The sequence below is a fragment of the Taudactylus pleione genome, unplaced genomic scaffold (assembly GCF_031769625.1).
Source record: "Taudactylus pleione unplaced genomic scaffold, aTauple2 ptg000556l, whole genome shotgun sequence".
NCBI classification, from domain to species: Eukaryota; Metazoa; Chordata; class Amphibia; order Anura; family Myobatrachidae; genus Taudactylus; species Taudactylus pleione.
The window spans coordinates 23,056,468-23,077,957 of record NW_028284958.1 but is presented as its reverse complement, the minus strand read 5'-3'; the positions used below and the strand labels follow the sequence as shown (position 1 = coordinate 23,077,957).

General features: G+C 43.2%; 1 protein-coding gene across 1 annotated transcript in view; it reads right to left on the bottom strand.

Annotated features, from left to right (window-relative positions):
• The window catches only part of MAP2K1 (mitogen-activated protein kinase kinase 1), a 32,418-nt gene extending 12,322 nt beyond the window's left edge, over nucleotides 1–20,096 (bottom strand). The window contains exons 1-8 of the mRNA XM_088452761.1: nucleotides 19,814–20,096; nucleotides 6,593–6,803; nucleotides 5,808–5,954; nucleotides 5,227–5,304; nucleotides 4,647–4,698; nucleotides 2,346–2,470; nucleotides 1,503–1,710; nucleotides 743–807 (exon numbers count right to left, since the gene is read on the bottom strand). Of these exons, the coding sequence (XP_088308887.1) occupies nucleotides 743–807; nucleotides 1,503–1,710; nucleotides 2,346–2,470; nucleotides 4,647–4,698; nucleotides 5,227–5,304; nucleotides 5,808–5,954; nucleotides 6,593–6,803; nucleotides 19,814–19,893 (966 nt within the window). The 5' untranslated portion in view covers nucleotides 19,894–20,096. The remainder of the gene's footprint in view (nucleotides 1–742; nucleotides 808–1,502; nucleotides 1,711–2,345; nucleotides 2,471–4,646; nucleotides 4,699–5,226; nucleotides 5,305–5,807; nucleotides 5,955–6,592; nucleotides 6,804–19,813) is intronic.
• Between the last annotated feature and the right edge of the window lie 1,394 nt (nucleotides 20,097–21,490).

Below are 21,490 nucleotides of genomic sequence, written 5' to 3'. Positions count from 1 at the left end.
TAAATACTGAAGTGACTTTCTTATACATGTGCCATGTCTGTCATGGTCTCTTTATCTTAAGTACAAATATTCACTGCAACAACTTTCTTAGTTTTGTCCCATATTAGGACACAGACAGTGTAATGATTAGCATTACTGCCTCACAGCACTGAGGTCGTGGGTTCGATACCCACTACGGTCCTAACTGTGTGGAGTTTGTATATTCTCCCTGTGCTTGCGTGGGTTTCCTCTGGGTGCTCCGGTTTCCTCCCACACTCCAAAAATATACTGGTAGGCAAATTGGTTCCTAACAAAATTACCCCTAGTGTGTATGTGTGTGCATGTGGTAGGGAATATAGATTGTAAGCTCCACTGGGGCAGGGACGGATGGGAATGGCCAAATATTCTCTGTAAATCGCTGCGGAATATGTGTGCACTATATAAATAGCTGGTAATAAATAATTATATAAGATGTGTGTGGGGACATTGCATGAGTTGCTAGTGGGGAGTATCCGTACATCACTGTAGCTCTCAACATTTAGGGATATGGACAGGTTACAACTGGATCCCATTTGTCATCATCCCAGACTACAGTGGTTTCCATGTATGAAATGTGCATAGTATAGGTCGGGCTAGTGTTGCAAAATACAAACACATTAAGTTCGACATTTTATAAATGCTGTGTTTGCCAACAGGGTGGTAGCAAATGTGCATAGGAGACGTTGGTGCACTTGTGGATCTTGAAGATTTCCTGTACATTTACCTCATTCACAATATAATCCAGCAACTCAAAAATGGCCATGGGAGGTCGGCTATCTGGACCATAGGCTGAAAGAAGAAAAAGGAGGTACTGTATTTAGTGTGCAAGAAAACCCTTCACATTCCAGCAAATTCCAGCACAGACATTCATAATAAAAATTAAATCTAAGTCCGTTTCTAAAAAGAAAAACCTTATCTTTAATTCCACTCATGAAAACATTGGTATAAACCTGAAGAGATAGCTCAAATCTGCCAGCATCAATCAAGTACAAAAACTCACTTTTAACTGGTGAAGGGTAAATGTACCTTACAAAGTAAAATCGTTGGATTTACGAGGTATAGATTTGCACTACCAACATCACCGGGTTAACCCTCCACCCTATACTGTATGGTAGGAGTTCACCTCCCCTTACTATGTAGGCCATGGAAAGGCTGATTCCGCAGAGAGATAGGCTCAGTGTCCAACTTGGCCATTCAGATAGGTAGCCAACTAGATGAAATCTACACTCCGCTAGGGAGGCCATGTAACTGGATCACTCATAGCTTTACTAAAACGGATATTGAAAGTTAAACGCACGCAGTTTGATAGCAGTCATCTTTGTGTTTGATCTTAGAGGGCAAAATCAATTAACGCCAAAAGGCCACAATGTGTTAAATTATAACAAAACCGAAAAGGGAGGTTTTTGAATTTCATTAATACTATTTATTTTACCTGGAGAAGCACCATAGAAGACAGAACAATGACCCTGTGAGGTGACACTTACAGCTGATGGGTCGCCCCGGTGGCCTGGGACGAGGAGACAGCTCAGACGATGCAGGGTCTCCCTCTACAGAACAGCCAAAGATCAGCTCCAGCTCCTTGGCATCAGGAGGGGGAATTGGGTACCGCCCAATGGCCATTTCTACCAGCGAGAGTCCCATGCTCCAGATATCAGACTGTACGGAATAGTGTGTGCCCTGTAGCCGTTCCGGCTGAGAGAGGAGAACAGAGCCTGATTTTCAGATCGTAGTCAGGTCAGAGATGGTGAAACAAACTACTGGATAATAAACCAGGACTAGGTTAGGTGGCGTTCGTGACATTACCCAATATAGGTCTTAAATGAAAACCTTTACTCCCTGAATATATGTACTCTTTTCTTTACACAAGACTCCAGCAGATGTCACTACTGTACAACTGATAAATGGTTTCATTCTCAGTAGTATGGCATGCTGAACCTCACACCCCAGCAACACACAGTTAAACAGTTTTCTGCAATAAATCAGAATGTCTCTATGAGACAAAGCGAGTGTCGCCTACCCCCCAGAATGTATCAGAGAGCTGTTATTACACACACACACAGCCTGCGGTGTGGGAGGACACTCTAACGCTCCATCTGCTGCGTGACACACAACGTGAACAAATGTCATGTAGCGTATAGGAGAATACAGCTTGCATGCCACATGGCAATTTCACAAAATGACATAATAATACAGGTTTAAAACACAAAGCGTTTAGACTCTGTAATACTCTGCAACCATGTCGGTGTACACGCAGTAGATGGTGCAAAGTAGAAACACGGTGCTAGGCTGGGAATCCCGTACATGCTAACGGGCACCAAGACACTCACAGACATGTAGGATCTTGTCCCCACAAAGGAATTGGCCATGGAGTCTATGAGCTGTCCACTGACTCCAAAGTCGCACAGTTTAATTTCACCTCTGGAGTTCACAAGAATATTAGATGGCTTCACATCTGTAACACAGAAGACAAACCGCAGGGTTTAGGGAGAATAAAAGAGCAGTAATATAACTGTTGCGGTGCCTTAACTGGGCTTTATCATGGCAACAACGCTGAAGGGTGCTGTACGTTTCATATACATCCCTGTGTAAACCCTGTATTTAGAATGTTCTCTCCTCTAACAATATGTCTCGTTACTAGGAGACAGATGCTCTAAAAGATTTACCCTTGGGAACAATGAAAGCACTTGTGGATTAACACTGCTGCAACATGTAGAAACTCAGATATCCTAATTTCAGCCTCTCTGGTTTTCCATACTGAAATAGGGAAGGAAGTTACTGAGAACACAGTAAGTAGATTATTCTTATTTTATAGACTAGACCTAGTGCAAATAACTCATAGCAATAACTCATGAAGGCTGAGCGTTATATGTTTGGTGTAAAGTGCTTGTTTTATTTTCTGTCACATTGACCCTTACAGGCACAGTCTGCATAAAGGTAAATCTATTGTTCACAACGTATTCTAATTGTAGTGTAGGAGTATTTTCTCCTCTTCCGTCACAAACAACAAAACAATCGCCACAGCAATTATGTAACAGCTCCTGCTCCTGTACATGTGTTTTTCATCACTCTTCGTTTGAATTGCTAGAGGTTACGCTGCATACAGCTGCGCTAGGTTTGAGAATGAAGGATACACTGTATAACACTATAGTCAGTAGAGCCCTGAGTATTCCCTTCATGACGTTGCATAATACTACAACCAAAGGGTTGGGATACTGTGGCACTAGTCAGACCCTTGGCACTAAGCACTTCTGGGACAGAGTCTTTGGGTTTTTAGGATCATAATCTCATTGTTATTAATAGTTTTTATTAATTCTTATTAATGATTCAGTTACAGCCTTTTTTAGAATTTTTGTACACATATGGGGGCTGTTGCAAAGTGGAAGTTACAAGTTAGCTGTAATTGATCACACATTGCGTGCAAGGTTAAAAATGAGTAACCAGATGGGTCCTAAGACACCTATCCTTGTTGCGCCATATTGTGCGAGATGCAGGGCTCAAATTAGACGCTCCCCCAAGGGCATCGATTCACAAACTTTTATACTTTTTCTTAAATTTAGTGTCTTACTTTCAGCGTAGCAGCATACAAAGTGGCTTATAGTGTACTAGGCACACTAGATTAGGGAACTGCTATAAAGCTGCAGGGTACGTCCAGCTCCCTTGCATCAGACCACTGTCTTTTGCTGTTTTATACAGATAAGCATGTCAGTTGCACACAGCAACTGCACCAGTGCCCCCGTGTATCATACTTTTACCGCATTAGTCTATGGTGAGATGCATGGTGGAGCTTAGTCGCAGCATCTATGACATGTGAAATGGGGCTGTTTGGCGCAATTTAAGGATAGGTGTATGTAGACGGATTTTTGTGCTGAGTTGTAGCAGCTCTGCAGTATGGCCAACCCCTAGCCGTACACTTTAATACGTTGTCAGTACTCACCTGTACCAGCCCTATTCCCTATTGCAAAAGGTCAGTCTGAAACCAGCCATAATTATGCCTATGCCACAACTCTACATGGCCTGCACTTCCATCCACACGCCATCTCCGAACTTAGCCGACATGAGTGCGCCCCTTTGCCACCCAGTTATGCCCCATCAGCTGCACGTTGCATACAACTTTGCATCACATATATATTTGCACATGCTTGGCTCTGCAGCAAAAACTCGTAAGATACATCCCCACTATAGACATGTGCTCAAATCTGCATCCACCCTATAGTGATTTATGTTACTACACATGACTCCTAAGCACTGTTCCTTTACTTCTTGTTAGTTATATAAAGGGTGCTTATTTAGGACAATAAGTTCAAATGACAAAGCACAGCTTTCTGGGGCATCACTGTATGCCCCTCTGTGTTAGCCCACTAGTCAGTAGAGAGATTTCCTGTTAATTTGGGGTCACCTAGATTCAGCAACTGCACAGCTCCATATTGAGATAGATAATGGCCTCATATGATATCAACTGAATAGCTGGTGACAGACACTATGGTGATTTAAGTTGTTCAGTTATTATGTGTTGTATGTTATTTTGTTCTATATTACATAAGTTTTCAGTGACTATTTGCTTTTTAATCCATTCTTCCAAAGATTTTCAAGCAATATCAACGATTATATGAGCCAAACCATTTTCTCACCTCGGTGCATGATTTTATGTTTCTCCCGCAGGTAAGTCAGACCTTTTATCACCTAATTTAAAATCAGGGGAAAAAATAATAATAAATTAACTAAACTACACAATTTCCCACCCACTGCATGCACTAAAAATAGCTCTCTCTGATCTTCCCAAGTGTGGATTCAAGTGTCACATTTAATGCAATTAATCAAAGGATTAGTGTTTAACTAAAAGTAACTCTCTGAAAACACTTAAGCCCTGAAATCAACTGCTGAAAACTCCAATAAAGACTGTTGCTCCCATTTGACATTCAGTGCAGACCAGTTTGCTTCCATGGTTACAAACATTGCAAAGAAGGGCAGCTATTTAGAACCTGCATATTGCAGTAACAGTGTCTATGAGTTTACAATGTGTGATTTCAGGCACAAATTCTATTTCAAGGATCAGGAGTTGTTCCACAAAGTTGTATCACCACGCTTATTGATTTTAGCTAGTCAACATCATTTGTGCTTGGAGTTGACCTTTAAATAAATACCAAGTTATGTTCTTGTATTGTTTTATAGGAACACAGACAGATGCTCACAATACTGGTCAATACTCACTGCAATGCTGACTTTCCCCAAGATTTTCTCTGGGATTTTTCCAGCTTTCTTCAACACCTGATCAAGTGATCCACCATCCTGATGTCATAAAAGCAAACCTTAAATAACCACCTTCTACCTTCATTATGTCACTCATTAGCTCTATGCCTTACCTAGCATTACTGCATAGCACCACCCAATGGACATGTATGAGCCTCTCTGCAGAGCCGTTTGCCAATAAAGCATTAACATATACAAATGGATAGATTATCTGCCTATTTCATATCTGAGCTACAAATAAAAATCACTGTAAATTGCTGTGGTTATTTAGTGCATACTATTTTTATGCTATCTGGTTTTCAATGCCACAGAGATATAAAATGACTTTTGCAAGGTTATATTGAATGAATACTAAGATTTGAACCAGCACAGCAGCCTCTCAGCACTAGAGTCCTTGATAACTGAGCTGCTACCTATGTACAGAATATTACTGTATATCTTTAACCCCTTTCTGAACATTTGCAGATCTAAAGGGAACTCAAATTTTCTTGCATTCCCGATCCTATTCCGCCACCCAACCCCAGCCTTGTCTCTCTACTTACCATATGCTCCATGCATATACTGATCTCTCCATCACTGTAGAAGGCCCCATAGAAGCCCACAATGTATGGGGAGTTACACTCATGGAGGACCTGCAGCTCTCTTATAATCTGGTTCCGGATTGCTGGCTTAATTTCCAGATGAATCAACTGCAGGTAGAAAAAGCTTGTGTCACATAACAAGAGCTAACCATGGGCCTGGGTTAAATCCCCCAACTGTCTGTACCTCTGTATAACCTGGGTTAACTGTAGAGGGATAGTAGGTCCTTCCTGAACAAGGTCCGGGGGCTGAATGCACATCTGTACTCCTGACCTCTGATTTGGCATGGCTGTACTTAACACACATATACATATATATATACACATATACACACACTTCTTATCTTATGGGGAACTTTTGTCATTGTGCAATTGTATTGACAGCTCTTTTAAAGTGTTTTATTCAAATTTGGGATTGAAAATGGAACATATTGGCTAATAACTGAAGACAATCCAATCATTATTTATAACGGATGTGTGTATATATAGAAAATAGTTCGGTCAAGAAACAGGTATTACCATAAAATGACTGACAATGAGCTAGCACATAGAAGGGACCATAGGTGATGAGCAACCATTCATATTTTACCCCCTCTTGTTTTTACCGATGAGGGAGCGGTCCTTCTGCCTCCACCTCAGAATATGTACAGCTCTTCTTGGAACAAATGTGGCCCTTGCAGATGTCTACTTAGCCCCATGGCCCCCCAGACTCTCATCAGTTTGATTCAAAGAGAACTGCAATGTCCCACCTTTCTAGCCATGATTAAACTGGAGGGTTTGTGGGAAACCTTAAAGACCACTCCGCCATTGCCGGCACCAAGCTCTGAAACTTTCTCAAAGTCATCGTCCTTCAGCTCTCCAACTTTCTGCTTCTGAGTGAGGAATGCTTCCAGCCGTTTCCTCTGCTGCTCATCTAGTTCCAACTCCTCTAACTTCTTCTGAAGGGCCTCAAGGTTTGTTCTGAGAGAATGGAAGCATATGATAGAATCAGGAAAAATCCCTGAGAAGCCAATTTGTCTCCATGCAATGCTGACATTTCATTATCCACAAAACAAAAAATAGAAAAATTATTATTTCGCATTAAAAGGTTATAAACAGGAGAAAAAAAAAAAAAAAAGATTCTGTGCACCCCCTTAATTTCACGATTCTCCAATCCACCAACCTGCTCCCATACAGATAATTTACAGCGATTTGCAGATCATTTTCAGCAAATAACAGATCTGTCAGTCGTAAAAGGCTCATCATTTTACTAGTAACGGTCGGCAAATGGGATGATTGCTAGTGAATGGTAACAATCTCCTCTCCTGATTGGTCAGTGAAATCCAACAACCTGATTTACAGATTCTGGAATTTTGCAATCGGCAAACCCCATACATTGCAGATAATTTTACACAATCATCTGCAAAACAGGAAACTGCCCCAATTGATTGCTGATATTTGGGCCCCATAAGTTCAACATGTCTAATACATACTTGCCGACATTGAGCTGCCTCCTTCTGGGAGGAAGCTGAATGCCTGCATACAGCGGGGGGCGTGGCCGGCTATGACGGCATTTTGGGGGTAGGGCCAGAGGCATGACCGCACGATCACGTCATCGTGGCCCCGCCTCCTCTTCACAATGCTGAAAATAAAGGCATTGTGAAGCAGGGAGCGGAGCCACGATGATGCGATTCAGCGCGAATCGCGTCATTGGGCAACCCCGCTGCGGGGGTTTCTAGTAGTTCTGCAGGGGGCAACTGGGAGGCTTGCCTGCCTTTCTGGGGGGTCAGGAGCGGCACCCGATATTCGGGAGGCTCCCGACCAAATCTGCAGATTAGGCAAGCCTGGTCTAATATGATATGTGACACTGATCTTATGTTTAAAAGTTAATACATACATACATACATAAACCATTTGTTCCATGATAACATTGTTTGTAGTTAGCACCTCTGTAAGGCATTGCAGGACGCAGTGAAAAGATCTTATTGATGCAACCTCATAACTGTAAAATGATAATAAGTCCTTCCAAAGGATCAGTACAAGGTTTCTCTAAGTTTCTAAGTACAACATAATGAGCCTTATTCAGAGTGAGAGGAAATCACAATTTGCAGCTTTTTTTATTAGTAGCCATTCTCTTACTATGCAAATGTTCGCAATATACATCATTTTTCTTGCAAGCGCATGTTCTGCGACTGCATACAAATACATAGGTGCTGAGAACGGGGCTGGAATGGACATGCAGACGTGGGCAGTTGGCGTGCCTAGGTGGCCAAAGTATAGTGGGCATGCATATGCAAGGTGAAAACTCAATGGCCAGCAAAAACATGCAAACATAAGCGTGTGCAGGGGTCAAAGCTGCAGCTGCTCTTACTCTTACAAGTGTAACGATAATGCTGATGATGGCTGTGTCCGATTAGTCACAAACATTAAGAACACACCTAATAATGCAAGTGCACTGAAACTGCTGCAACTGATCTTCATCCACTCACTGGTCATCTCCCATCTAGACTATTGTAACCTCCTCTTATCTGGCCTTCCCGACTCCCACCTCTCTCCACTCTAATCTGTCTTCAATGCGGCTCCCCTTCCCCTTCAGAACCCAATTCAAACTCCTCACTGTTACTTACAAAGCCCCGACCCAAACCTCTCTCATTTACATATTGGACCTTATGAATGCCGCCTTTACACACAACGGATTACTTCCTCCCATTCTTTCTGCCAAGATTTTGTCTGTGCTGCTCCTTTCTTCTGGAACTCTCTCCCTCTTCAAAACTTAAAACGGGCTCTTAAGACCCACTTCTTCATCATAGCCTTGCAGCTCTCATCCTAACCCACTGCACCATGCTCCTTGCTCACTGTCTCTCCCCTGTGTCTGTCTGCCCCTCCACTGTAGACTGTAAACTCTTACAAGCAGGGCCTTCCCTCACTTACACCATCAACTCCTCCTCACTGTGTACAACGGCACCTTCTCCTTGGGTATTATGACTGCTAATGCAAAAAGGTTTATAAACCATGTCCTGCTATGTTCTGTACTGTAAGTGATTTTGTTCATACTGTTTATGTCTATGAACTTTGTATGGTGCTGCGGACACCTTGTGGCGCCATATAACTAAAGAATAATAACAATAACCGTGTTTTACAAGTCATTTTACACTGCAGTACACACATAAATTATAAATATATTTGTTTTGTATTGTCACTAAAAAAAAAAAAAAAAAAGATATACTACAGATGCAGCAATCCGCTTCGGTATTAATATCTGTTCTATCTGACCAATAACTTTGATGAATTCGCATTGTGTGCTGCAATTCTTAGCAATTTCAACGTGCTCTGTGAAACTACAGATATGTCATTCCTCGTCTATTCTCCGTGCATTATGAGTCACTTTACACAGGGCGTATGAGAGCCGCCTGCTTCCGTGCAACTCAACCGCGCATATTTTTCACCGCAAAGGTGTCCTAGTCGCAATGCGATGCGATTAAGACGCACAAGCAAACTTTGCTGATTACTTTGTGCCTTGTAATGTTTAGAGGGATCTCAAAATGCGATTGCCCGGTTGTTGGTCCGGGAGCTTAAGAAACCGAACATATAAAGTATTCTTATAGGTTTTTGTTTCCATCCTGTAAATATCTACCCAATAAAATGGCTTCAGAATAAACCTCCTATACTAAAGTACGGGGACTGTGGAAATTATCGGGGGAGAATTGTAACCAGTACCTTACTTTTGTAAAAATTAGGGGAAAAGGTTAATTTTCAACCGCTTTTGCAGAAATGAAGGGATGATGAATAGACCCCTATGAGAGAATAATGGACAACTTGCATTCTACTCTGAAGTGACTTCTTGGCTTTTGCAGACACACATTCGCTCTCTCCTGCAGTAAAACAATGTTCTTGTTCCCTCTTTGTAATAATGTATAGAGATAACTGCATCCATGTGTATAGAAGGACAGTTGATCATTTCCTCCATGTGAGCCGAGTGACTTCTGGTAGCTAATAAGGACACTTTGCTTGCAAATGCCTGCTGCCTTAGGATTTACTAACCAGCTTGTTTTCAAAGCCACCGATCATTGGGGACTTCGACCGATGTATTTAGATCGGCAATAAGTAGAAATGCTAAACAAGCGGATTTAGCCTTTATTTCTATTGATCAGCACCTCTGACAACCCTCTCCTTAGTATATATACCACATGGCATTCTCTATACAAGACAGCTATAAATCCTACACCAGTGGTACTCAAAGGGTTAAGACTTATATTAATACTTATCAAGAGTGTTTTTTTTTTCTTTTTATATACAGTAGAACTACTTAAAGCTTTTCTGTGGGCAGAGGGAAATGATTGTAAGACGACGTAAAGTGCAAAATGCAAGAATGTATATTCAATTAAACTCCTACAAAGCATTTGCAACTGAAAGATAATTTAGCATATCTTATCCGCACAATACAATGAGTTGAAGTAAAGATGCTGTTTATGTTATATGTACATTAGTTTTCTGTGGTAAGAAAAATCTTTACTGAAAGGTTTATTTCTTGTAGAGTTCAATATTAGGGGTTCAGTTCAATTAGGAACGATTTCCGTAGTACAAAACTGCGCACATTGCAGCTTATTTCCTTGAAGAGTGCTCCCGATAATTTAATATATTCTGCGGGCATTGTGGCGCGTGATTTCTCCAGTGTGCAACCTGGGTAAAGTGCATGAAAAAGTAGAGAAATCATCCTGAACCGCAAATCAGTGGGAAATAACAGAACAGTACTAAATGCTTCAGGCAAGCTTATAAGATTCCAGAACCATCCACTGAGCCTCCATAAGCTGCTCTACCCAATTACCTCCCCACTACAGAGTGCAAACTAAATTTACATGCATTCTTCCATACTTAAACAAGACCAAAATTTCTGCATGATTGGATTATACAGCCCACTAAGCACTTTCTATATGTATGTAGCCTCATGTATCAAATTCCTATTTCCTATAGATTGTACACTTGTGAGCAGGGCCCTCCTACCTCTCTGTCTGTCTGTATTGTTTTATTACTGTGTTCCCAATTGTAAAGCACAACAGAACAATCTAGCACTATATATGTAACTATTAATAAACAAACAGGATAGAAGGCTGTTAGTGGCCATAGGCCTATTTCACACCTGACAGTTTCGGCCGGCCGGCAAAAAAAACAACACACTTTTTTTGCAGGGTGTAAAGTTTTTATTAAACAGAGAACCTGGTGGGTCCTTTCACGTGGCATGGGCACGGCACGGTCGCCGTGTAACAGCCAGGAGTATCCACTGAGCAGGACGGCTGCCGTGCAGTGTCCGTGCCGTCCAAGAAAGGCAGTGGTGTATAGGAAACAATGTTTCCTTACACACATACCGGCCGGCTTGTACAGCTGCTGCTGCGCATGCCCAGTAGAAGAAGGGAAGAAAAAAAACATTAAAAATGGCTCAATGCCGCTCCATGTGAAAGGCACTGAGTGCCTGTAAAAAACCGTCCAGCTTCTACCTGTTTTTTGGCTGGCCGGCCAAGTCAAGTGTGAAATAGCCAATAAACAAAGGCTGTTTAAAGGTGGCAAAAGGTTGATTATTTATTATTAATGGTTGAAAAATAATAAAGCCTCCGTGATGAGATGCTAAATGCGTCAGTGAATCATTTGGGCACACTTATTGTTTCCACTACTATCTATCGCTGCATATACCAGGTTACTTTTATTACTGGTGCCGGAGCATCTTCTACGCTGATGCCTCAGCTGAAGCCATCTGTCTATAATATATAGAGCGGCTTTGGAGACTGCCACACCACGTGGCCACCATTGTGCATGTGTCGCTCCTGGGGACCTGTATTCAGCTGGAGGACTGTCTGGTAGTTAAGATACAGAGTATTTTGGTGTCCAAAATTAACCACTAACTGTTATATCAGCTACATCTCTAATTGGGACCTCCAGTTCCCTTTATATTTCTGGAGGCGCAACTATAATAACTATTCATGAGATCATATAATCTGTGCCCGGTTGTGGACATTGGTACAGTTACAGACATTTACAAACAAGACCAATTGCTATTTTCTATTTATAAAACAGATATATCTCTCTCTCTCGTAAAATAAGTATTGAACATATCATAATTTTTCTCAGTAAATATATTTGTAATGGGGCTATTGTAATGAAATGTTCACCAAAGGTCAGCAACAACCCATGCAATCCACACATGCAAAGCAATCAAACCATAGATGTCCATAAATTAAGTTGTCTGTAATGATATGAAATGACACAGGGTTGAACACGCTTACTGAAATTTATTTAATACTTCGAACAAAAGCCTTTGTTGGTAATAACAGCTTCAAGATGCCTCCTGTATGGAGAAACTAGTCGCATGCATTGCTCAGGTGTGATTCTGGCCCATTCTTCCACACAAACAGTTTTCAAATCTTGAAGGGTCTTTGGGTCTCTTCTATGAACTCTGGGCCTGATTCAGACCCGCTCGCGAGCACTGAGCGCTTGCAAGCGGGTCGATGTTGCCCAAGCGCGCATGCACACAACGGAGGCGGCTCCGTCATGCGCGAGACCCGGATAACGACGGCCAAGCCGTCGTTATGGGTCTCGCACCAAAGGGGGCGTGTCGTCAATGGTGATTGACAGCACGCCCCCTTTGGTGGGCGTGGCTGCCCAGACAGAGGCGTACCCATGGGAACGCCTACCGTCTGGGGTCGGCTCCACTGACATCACTAGTGATGTCAGTGGGAGTGCTTTTGGCTCTGATAGAGCCAAAAGTACTCCAGTGCTTGCGGCAGACGAGACCCTACCACAAGGGTCTCATAGCAAGCCCGATGGTCGCGATGGTCTTGACCATCGCGACCATCATTTTGGACGCTCGCTATAGCTGTGGGTGGTCACCCACAGCTATGCGAGCGGCCAGGAGGTCGCTCCGAAAAGCAAGAGGGACGGCCCTGATTCAGAGCGAGCGCTCTGTCAGAGCGTCCTGCTCTGAATCAGGGCCTCTGATCTTTAGTTCTTTCCATAGATTTTCAATTGGATTCAAGTCAGGTGATTAGCTGCCCCATTCTAGCAGCTTTATTTTCTCTCTCTGGTAACATATTGAGAGTGTCCTTGCCTGTGTATTTGGGATCATTGTCTTGCTGAAATGTCCACCCTCGTTTCATCTCCAGCAGCCTGGTAGATGGCAGCAGATTTTTATCAAGTCTCTGTACATTTTTCCATTCATCCTTCCTTCAATTAAATGAAGTATGCGAGTATCGTATGCTGAAAAACAGCTCCACACCATGATGTTCCCACCTCCAAACTTCACTGTTGGTATGGTATTTTGGGGGTGATGTGCAGTGCCATTTCTCCTGCAAACATGGTGTGTATTATGGCATTCAAAGAGTTCAATTTTGGTCCCAAATGACCAGACTATATTTTCACAAAATACTAATGTCTAAACTAGATATTTTTGGTGCCCCGTGCCAGAAAGAGCATTGGCACCCTCTACCCCCTTATTTTTCAGATAGGGACCTAAGATGAGTGTCTGACAAAGGGGAGTGGACTCATTGGGAAGGGCCATGACAAATCTGATTTGTCCTGCAAGATGATGAAGGGGTACCGATCCCTTTGTACCACTGTTATCCAGGTGTCACTACCAAGTACAGTGTGAATCAAATGGCTGCAGTGATGATACACAATAATTATGCAGAATAACTCCCCAGCTCTACATGTAGGAGAGCGCTGGTGAAGCTGCACCTGCAGCAGGATTTGTCCTTCAGAACAACTGTGCACAGGCCTGGAGCTGGTAGTGTAGATCAAATAGAAAAAGTGCATCTTGTAGTGTATATGCAGCAAATATCCATGGCCGGGAGATACGTGTATGCACCCTGGCAGGGTATGATGGGGACCCATCATTTCAAAAAGGGAACACCCCTGTTTCTCAGGTGCCCCTGAATTCATGAGTGTTAAGTTGGGGGAGGCCTCTCCCATTCCTAGACTCCACGATCTTTCTGTACTGCAGGGGATTTTGACCCCCTCTCTCGAGGTGACAGGGTTAAGGAAATAAAATATTGCCAGAGATATGTATTTGTAAGTTAAAAAAAAAAAAAGTCACTGCTACGGCACAGACTCCACTAATCCTCGGGACTCCCCATCGGTGATTGGTGGGGGTGGACCGAAGGTAAGTAACCGGGGGGGAGGGGGGGCGCTTTGCAACAGACAATGAGCAGTACTCTTCTTCTGCAGCGAAGTGGTTAATTGAACCTTCTAGTGTCCTGAAATATAATAAATATATTTTATTTATATGGTGCCACAAGGGTTCCGAAGCTCCGTAAATCCCAGCTGCATAAGTACAGACAAGAACGTAACTTACAAATCACATGATTATGTGGGGGATACAGAGAGTAGTGGGCCCCCCTCTCTAGGGCTTACCATATGCACTTTTTTAACACAGGAATTAAATCTCTTCAAATATACACTATCACTCTGATCTCTTGATTATCAGAGCATCTGTGTCAGAATCTGGAAAAGACAAGTATCCAACAATGTCTAATGCACCTGATTAGCAGTCGTGCAAAGGTCCAGACTTATTTGTTCACCGTCAAACTTGTGCACATCACAGTGTAATGCTAGTACAGGATGAGTCTCCCATATCCAAAATGCTGGGGACCAGGGGTATTTGGATATCTGATATTTCCGTATTTTGAAATATTTGCATACCATAATGAGATATCTTAGGAATAGCACCCAAATCTAAACACAGAAAGCATTTATGTTTTATATACACCGTATACACACAGCCAGCAGGTCATTTTCTACAATATTTTCAATAATTTTGTGGCTCAAACAAAATTTATGTACATTGAACCATCAGGAAGCCAAGGTGTCACTATCTCAGTCAGGCTAAAAAAAAAAACCCATATTTTGGAATATTTGGATATGGGAGACTCAACCTGTAGTGTCTGCCCTGAATGAAAATGAGATTCATATGCCCGTTGGCTACAGCCAATACATTGTGATTTTAGAGTTTTTGGGGCAGATGTACTAAGCTCTGGAAAGTGATAAATTGGAGAGTGATAAAGTACCAACCAATCAGTTCCTAACCATCATTTTTTCAAACATAGCCTGTAACATGACAGTTAGGACCTGAGTGGCTAGTAGTTTATCACTTTCCAATAAATCACATTACAGAGCTTAGTACATCTCCCCCTTTGTGCGCTATATAAAGCATGTAAACAGGTATGTGGATGGTCCCTATTGGTTTCAATGGGGTTGGGTATGAAATCCCGGCTGTCGGGGTGCTGCTGGTCAGAATACGACAGCTGGATCCTGACAGCCAGAATCCCGACACCCATAAGAAGTCACGGTAAGTATTTTTCTAACCCCTACCCTAACCCTAACTCCCCATCCATGGTGCCTAAACCTAACCTTCCCCCTAGTGCCTAAACCTAACCGCCCCCTCCCCGCACCCTAATCTTAGCACTCCATACCCAGTGCCTAACCCTCCCCCAATGCCTATCCCTAACACCCCGATACTTACCTTCGGGATGCCGGCGGTCAGGATACTGGTACCGGGATCCCGTTTCAATTAGCCCAATGAACAAAGTTACCATTGCCTGCCATGGAACTGGGGAGCCTGGTGTATTTAAGAGGGAGGGTACTATGGTCTGAAATAAGGAGTAGTGTTATGCAATAATATAAACATTTCTCAAGGTCAATTAGAATCTTTCACACAAGGTAACGGTCAAACATCTGGAATTTAGAACATTCACAGGAGACCACCACATATCTGGGTCATTAAAGAAGAGAGGAAAATAAAATAACTCCAAGGCATTTGGTGGGCATGGGTACGGCATGCCCTGTACTGTCTATGTAGAGTCTCTGTAGAGAACATGGATGGATAAGCCTCCCTGTATGAAGCAGTTCCTGAATCCTGCTGTATGTTTAAACAGGGGAGTGTGAAGTGCGTGGTTGATTCAAATAACCCACTAGGCTTCCTAGGTTTGAGTGATCCTGTATTCAAGGGGCCCTCTGAGAGAGAGGCCCAAGGCATTTGCCCCCCACCTCCTTTAATCCAACTCTGATCTGACCTGTGTGACCCAACATGGTTATGGTTGCCGATTACTGACGCAGATCTGCAGACAGGCAGTTTAAAAAATGTCCAGCAGAATAATGGTGTATTGAAAATACACTTATCCAGAACATCTGTCTCTACTTATCCATGTAATGGCGTGTACACACGGTACGATAAAAATTCACCATATTACAAAGTAAAAATTCCGGTTTCAGATGAGACTAATCTGGTTGATTGTAATATTTATGTTTTCATTTTATAGATAAATTGTATAACTATTCACAGTTGCAATATGAAATGTGATGTACTCGTTTGTTTTATTTCACGATCAGCTGTTATACTGACTGATACAATTTGTATGACTTCCCATCATGGTGTTTCAATAAAAATATAAAAAAAAAATTCATCATATGAATGATAACGATATCGATCATATCGTTATCATTCATATCGTGCATTTTTTGGTACCTTCCAACCCACAAATGACCAGCGATGCACGGGCACAGATGGACGATAACAATATCGATCAAGTTACATAGGACCCACGAACGTTAATCGTGGGTCGCTGGTGTGCTGGATGATCGATATCAATCATCCAGCACTCCGGGAAGGTGAAGGGAGGTCGTTCAGCGATATCCTTATCGTTGACGAGCGTCCCATGTGTATGCACTATAACTCTTTCAACTAAACCACAGGTTCTCAAATTCGGTCCTCGGGACCCCAAACAGTGCTCATTTTCCAGGACTCCTCACAGATTCGCAAGTGAAATAATTAGCTCCACCTGTGGGTCTTTTAAAATGTGTCAGTGAGTAATGAATACACCTGTACACCTGCTTTGGTAACCTGGAAAACGTGAACCATGTGGGGTCCTGAGGACAGAGTTTGAGAACCTCTGAGCTAAACCAATGCTCTCATACTGCCAAATCGTACATTGTATGGGCTTTGGTCTCCTCATGTTCCTGCTACCGTCACCTGATGTGTGTGGAAAATGGTTCAGCATGGGTAATGTCAACCCATACAAACACTCAAGTGCGTTAACTCTTTCTGTGCTCCTGGCATACTAGACAGATTGTGAAATGATGGAAAAAGCACATTTCTAGCTGCTTAACGTCTGTTTCATTCGGTATAGCTGAATGCTGAGATTTTTTAAATAAACAGAATTACAAGAATGATATTGCAGAGCTCAAAAACATGCTCATGTGGTTATGTAGAGTGGAGCGTTTATGTGTTCTGTAGGTGGAAAGACGTTTCAAGAGTAGTATTTATAAGGATTCTGGTCTTTTGAAATGTCTCAGTTGCTAAGCAACCAGAAATAACAGGCACATCCATACACCATAGCCCCCTAGTCAACTGCACCTCCCCCTCTCTACGTTCATGGATAGAAACATCTTGTTGCTCTTACAAATAGTCTGACATTTCTATAAATAAAAAAAACTCATGCATTACATGGAGCAGATAGATCCCTTAGTGCAATGTGTGTATTTACTAAGCAGTGTTAGGAGACAGAGTGAAAAGTGATAAGGTGCCAGCCAATCAGCTCCTAACTGCCATCTCACAGGCTGTGTTTGAAAAATGACAGTTGGGAGCGGATTGGCTGGCACCTTATCACTTTTCACTCTGTCTCCTAACACTGCTTAGTAAATAGGCCCCAAATGGGGCCCATTCATTAGTGATGGATTGCCGTGATCCCGCGATGCTGCAACCCGGCATCGTGGGACCGCAGAAATCCAACATGTTGGATTTTCCCGATTTGACGATCGCGATCAAAAAATGACCGCGATTGTCAAATCGGGGACATTTAACGTGTGATATTTCAGCGATCCTGCGACGGATCGCTGACCATCGATATTGGCCGGCCGGCGTTTCCACCCGGCAGATCGGCATTTACGATCGCGTCGCAGGATCGCGGAAAAACCGGTCAGATGTATGGGCACCTTAAGTCACCTGTCGATAAATCAGTCTAAAAAAAACAAAAAAAACCCATAAAATTTATCAAACTCCAAACGATGCAAGAGCCATGTAGCAAGGTCAGTGATGGACTTTTACAGAAATATGGTAGCGCTTAGTGAACAATTTCTGAATGAATTAAGATGGTAGATGGAATAATGGCAGTATTTTTACACAAACTATAGCTATACAAGTTAGCAAATAGCAAGACAGGTGCTAGTAGTAAAAATACGCCCTACAGAGATGTCTCCAGAATAGTCATAATTAAATGTCTTTTAATTAGATAGTAATCTTGTAAGCCTGTCCTCTCAGCGAGTCAGGATCCTGAGGGACTAGCTAAAGGGAGGAACAGAACGCAGGTGCTAGGAATGGAAGGAATGAAAACAGATAATATCTGGTCTATCACTCCTAAGTGAATCAAATCTACGAAAGTAGTCTGTGCCGTGTTACGCAAGACAATACAACAATGCAACAATGCAACGGAACGTAGTCCAAATCAGTAGCTTCAGGAAGCAATATGATTATACCATGAGTAATGCTGTTTTCTAGGTCTGCTTCCTTCGACAGTGCAGTGTTGGCACAGTGTGCCCTTAGGGTGCATTAAATGGGCTGGGCAGTGAAGAAGGAAAAGAACGGCTGGCAAGTACTTGCTGCTGAATGCTCCAGCAGCTACTGCGTGTTTACACACTGCAAATCGTACAAGGACTGTCATCAAAGTGCACAGCAAGGCACCAGAATGAAAACCTGATGTGGTATGTACACGGTTAGGCTGAAAGGACACAAATTGCAAAGATTTTTGTAGTCATTTCAATCTAGAGACTTGTCCCAGCACGCTGGGCACAATTCATTGCTTGGAAAGTTTAAAAAAAAAAAAACACACAGGAAACTGGAGTTTCTGGGATATTTGTCCTGGTAATGCGTGATTTACTGCTGGCACCTTACACCACTAGCCTTGATAGAGGGTCCCAGCACTGCATGTCTGAACACTGAAAGCTGTAGGTGAGAGGGCTGGAGAGACACTGCACTCCTCACATTCCTGCCATATCCCAGGGATTGCTCACTCCATACCTTCCAGGCCAGACACACCCATATAGGAGGGAGCACCCATTATATCCCATACTACCAGGCAGCACAGAGCACTGGACCAATCCATCCCTTTATGTGACCTCGAGGGCTTCACAGAGGTTACAGTGATCTGTTTGTCTATATTACACAGAAATTCTATCCTATGTATTACTGGACATCAAATAATCATTACTACAATTTTTGAGTAGAGTCATTTGTTATTGACTAACATTTTATGTAAAAAAAAATAAAAAAATGTATTCATAGGAATTAAGTTACAACATCATTAGAGAATCTGTAACAAATACAGCCTCATGGGGCACAAGTGAGGGGTCACTGTAGAATAATGCAAGCACGGGCATTGTTTAGATAAAATGTATTTGCTGGCCAGACATGTGTCACATATCTTGATAAATGTGGCGCTATAAATACTGACAGTCATATTGACAGATAACAGTGAATGAGGAACTACACATTCACAATGCTTACACAGAGCAAATGCCTGTATCTCCATAGCTACATCTTCGTTAATTAAGCCTAGGATGATCACAGTGCCAATGTGTGTGCCTATATGCCCTGGAAAGCCCCTGACCTGTAATCTGCAGTGATTGCATTTGCTGTGAGCTGCATCTGTCACTGTCCTGCAGTATAAAAGGTCTCTGCCAGAGGCATCTGCAGAGTAAGAACATGATCCAGGGACAGTCTGTGACCCAGAGTCTCTTCCATCCACCCACTAGCAAACAAAGTACCAGTACTGGCAATGACAGGACATGGATGCAACAGGACAATGACACTTCCTACTGGATGTTTCATATATGCCATGTACAGTGTGGCAACCAAAGAGGTTTCTATCACTAACTGAAGTTACACTGTCACCTTCCTGCCCCCTCCTTCATGGCATCGGGTACTAAGCTGTATATCACACCCCTGGGTCACTTACTCTGCAGTTGGGGTCCCGTTCACAGCAGTGCCATCAGGGGTGGGGTTGAGTTGGATGGGCATAGGCTTCTTTTTGGGCATGGCGGCGGCTGTGGGTCCGGTGCTGCTGGCCAAAACGGAGTGCTGGAGTCCCGGTCCCCGGCGGCTGATGCAGAAGGAGGAGCACTGGCGGGTGTCCCCGGGTTGCTGATGCTGTCACTAGTCTCTTTCCCTCCGCTGCTGCATCCGGGGGGCGGAGACACTTGTTGTTACATTGTTTCCCTACTGCTATCAGCAGCCAATGGGAGGAGCCGCCGGACAGACAGACTCAGAGGGACCGCGGAAGCGCGTCACCCAGCGCTGGAAGAGGAGAGGGAGAGCGCCCCCTAGCCGACAATATGCACACTGCTGCTTCTGTCTGTTCGAAAGTGATACTCCTACACAGTATCTGGAGTGTACTATTTACTTACACTTAACTTACTTTATTCACACACCTACCTTGGCAACTAGGGGCTCAGTAGTAAAGGAATGCAGCAGCAGACTTGTTGGAATTATGTCCTGTGGCTGATTTGAAGGTGCATACACACGGTACGATTAAAATGGACGATATGAACGATAACAATCATATCGTTATCGTTCATATCATGCATTTTTTGGTGCCCAACGACCTGCTATGCGCGGGCATGTATGGGCGATATCAATATCGTCCATCGCCTGTGCATGCAGGCCATCCTGGTCGATATCGACCACGACCAGATTATTGACCGCAGATCGCTATAGTTGGTGAGTTGGTGGCGTGCGGGATGATCGAAATCGATTGTACAGCACACCCGGGAGATCGTACAATGATATAGTTGTCGATCGTCCCATGTGTACGCACCATAATCTTTGTAGGCGTTTTATGCTGTTGCCTTTATTAATACTTTTTTTTTTTTTACCTTATTAACAGGGCATTTCTTATATTTTGCATTGTAGAGTGCTTAATACATTTATTTATTAATGCTATCTCCCAGTTTTTATTATTATTGAGCAGATGCAGAGTTTAATGCAACTTCTCACGCAATGCGCGTATGAGACAAAATTGCTGTGCTCGCCGCGCCTATATGCACCTCTACGACTGCACCCCCACCACTATGCTTACTCTTATCAGAGCCGTAACTAGACTTTTTGGTGCCCTGTGCCAGAAAGAGCTTTCGCTGGGGATAAAATAAGAGAAAGCTACAAGTGAGACTGATAATAATCAGTAAACTTGAAAGGCCCAAACAGCGCCCCCTGCTGTGCCATGGCACAGGTGGCATCACCCTAGTTACAGCCCTGACTCTTATACCCCTTTCACACTACAAGCAATAACCCGGGTTATTGCACGTGAACGCGCAGCACCCCTGGTCACCAGTGGCGGATTTTACCTAGGGGCTGCGAGGCTGCAGCCCCCCCCCCCCAGTAGAATCAGCCACTTCAATGAGCCAGTGCAGTCAGTTACTGTAGATTATGTCACCGCCGGCTCACCATGTGATGGCGGTGACATAATTGACCCGGCATTAGTGCCAGGTCGGGCTGCCAGTCTGAAAGGGGTTTCAGCCAGGTCGCACCCGGGATGGGCGCGTGAACAAAATCCCGAATGCGACCCAGCATACAGATGTGAAAGGGGTATTTCACAGCTGTCATTGTTTCCGTGTGCACTAACACTAGTAAATATGTG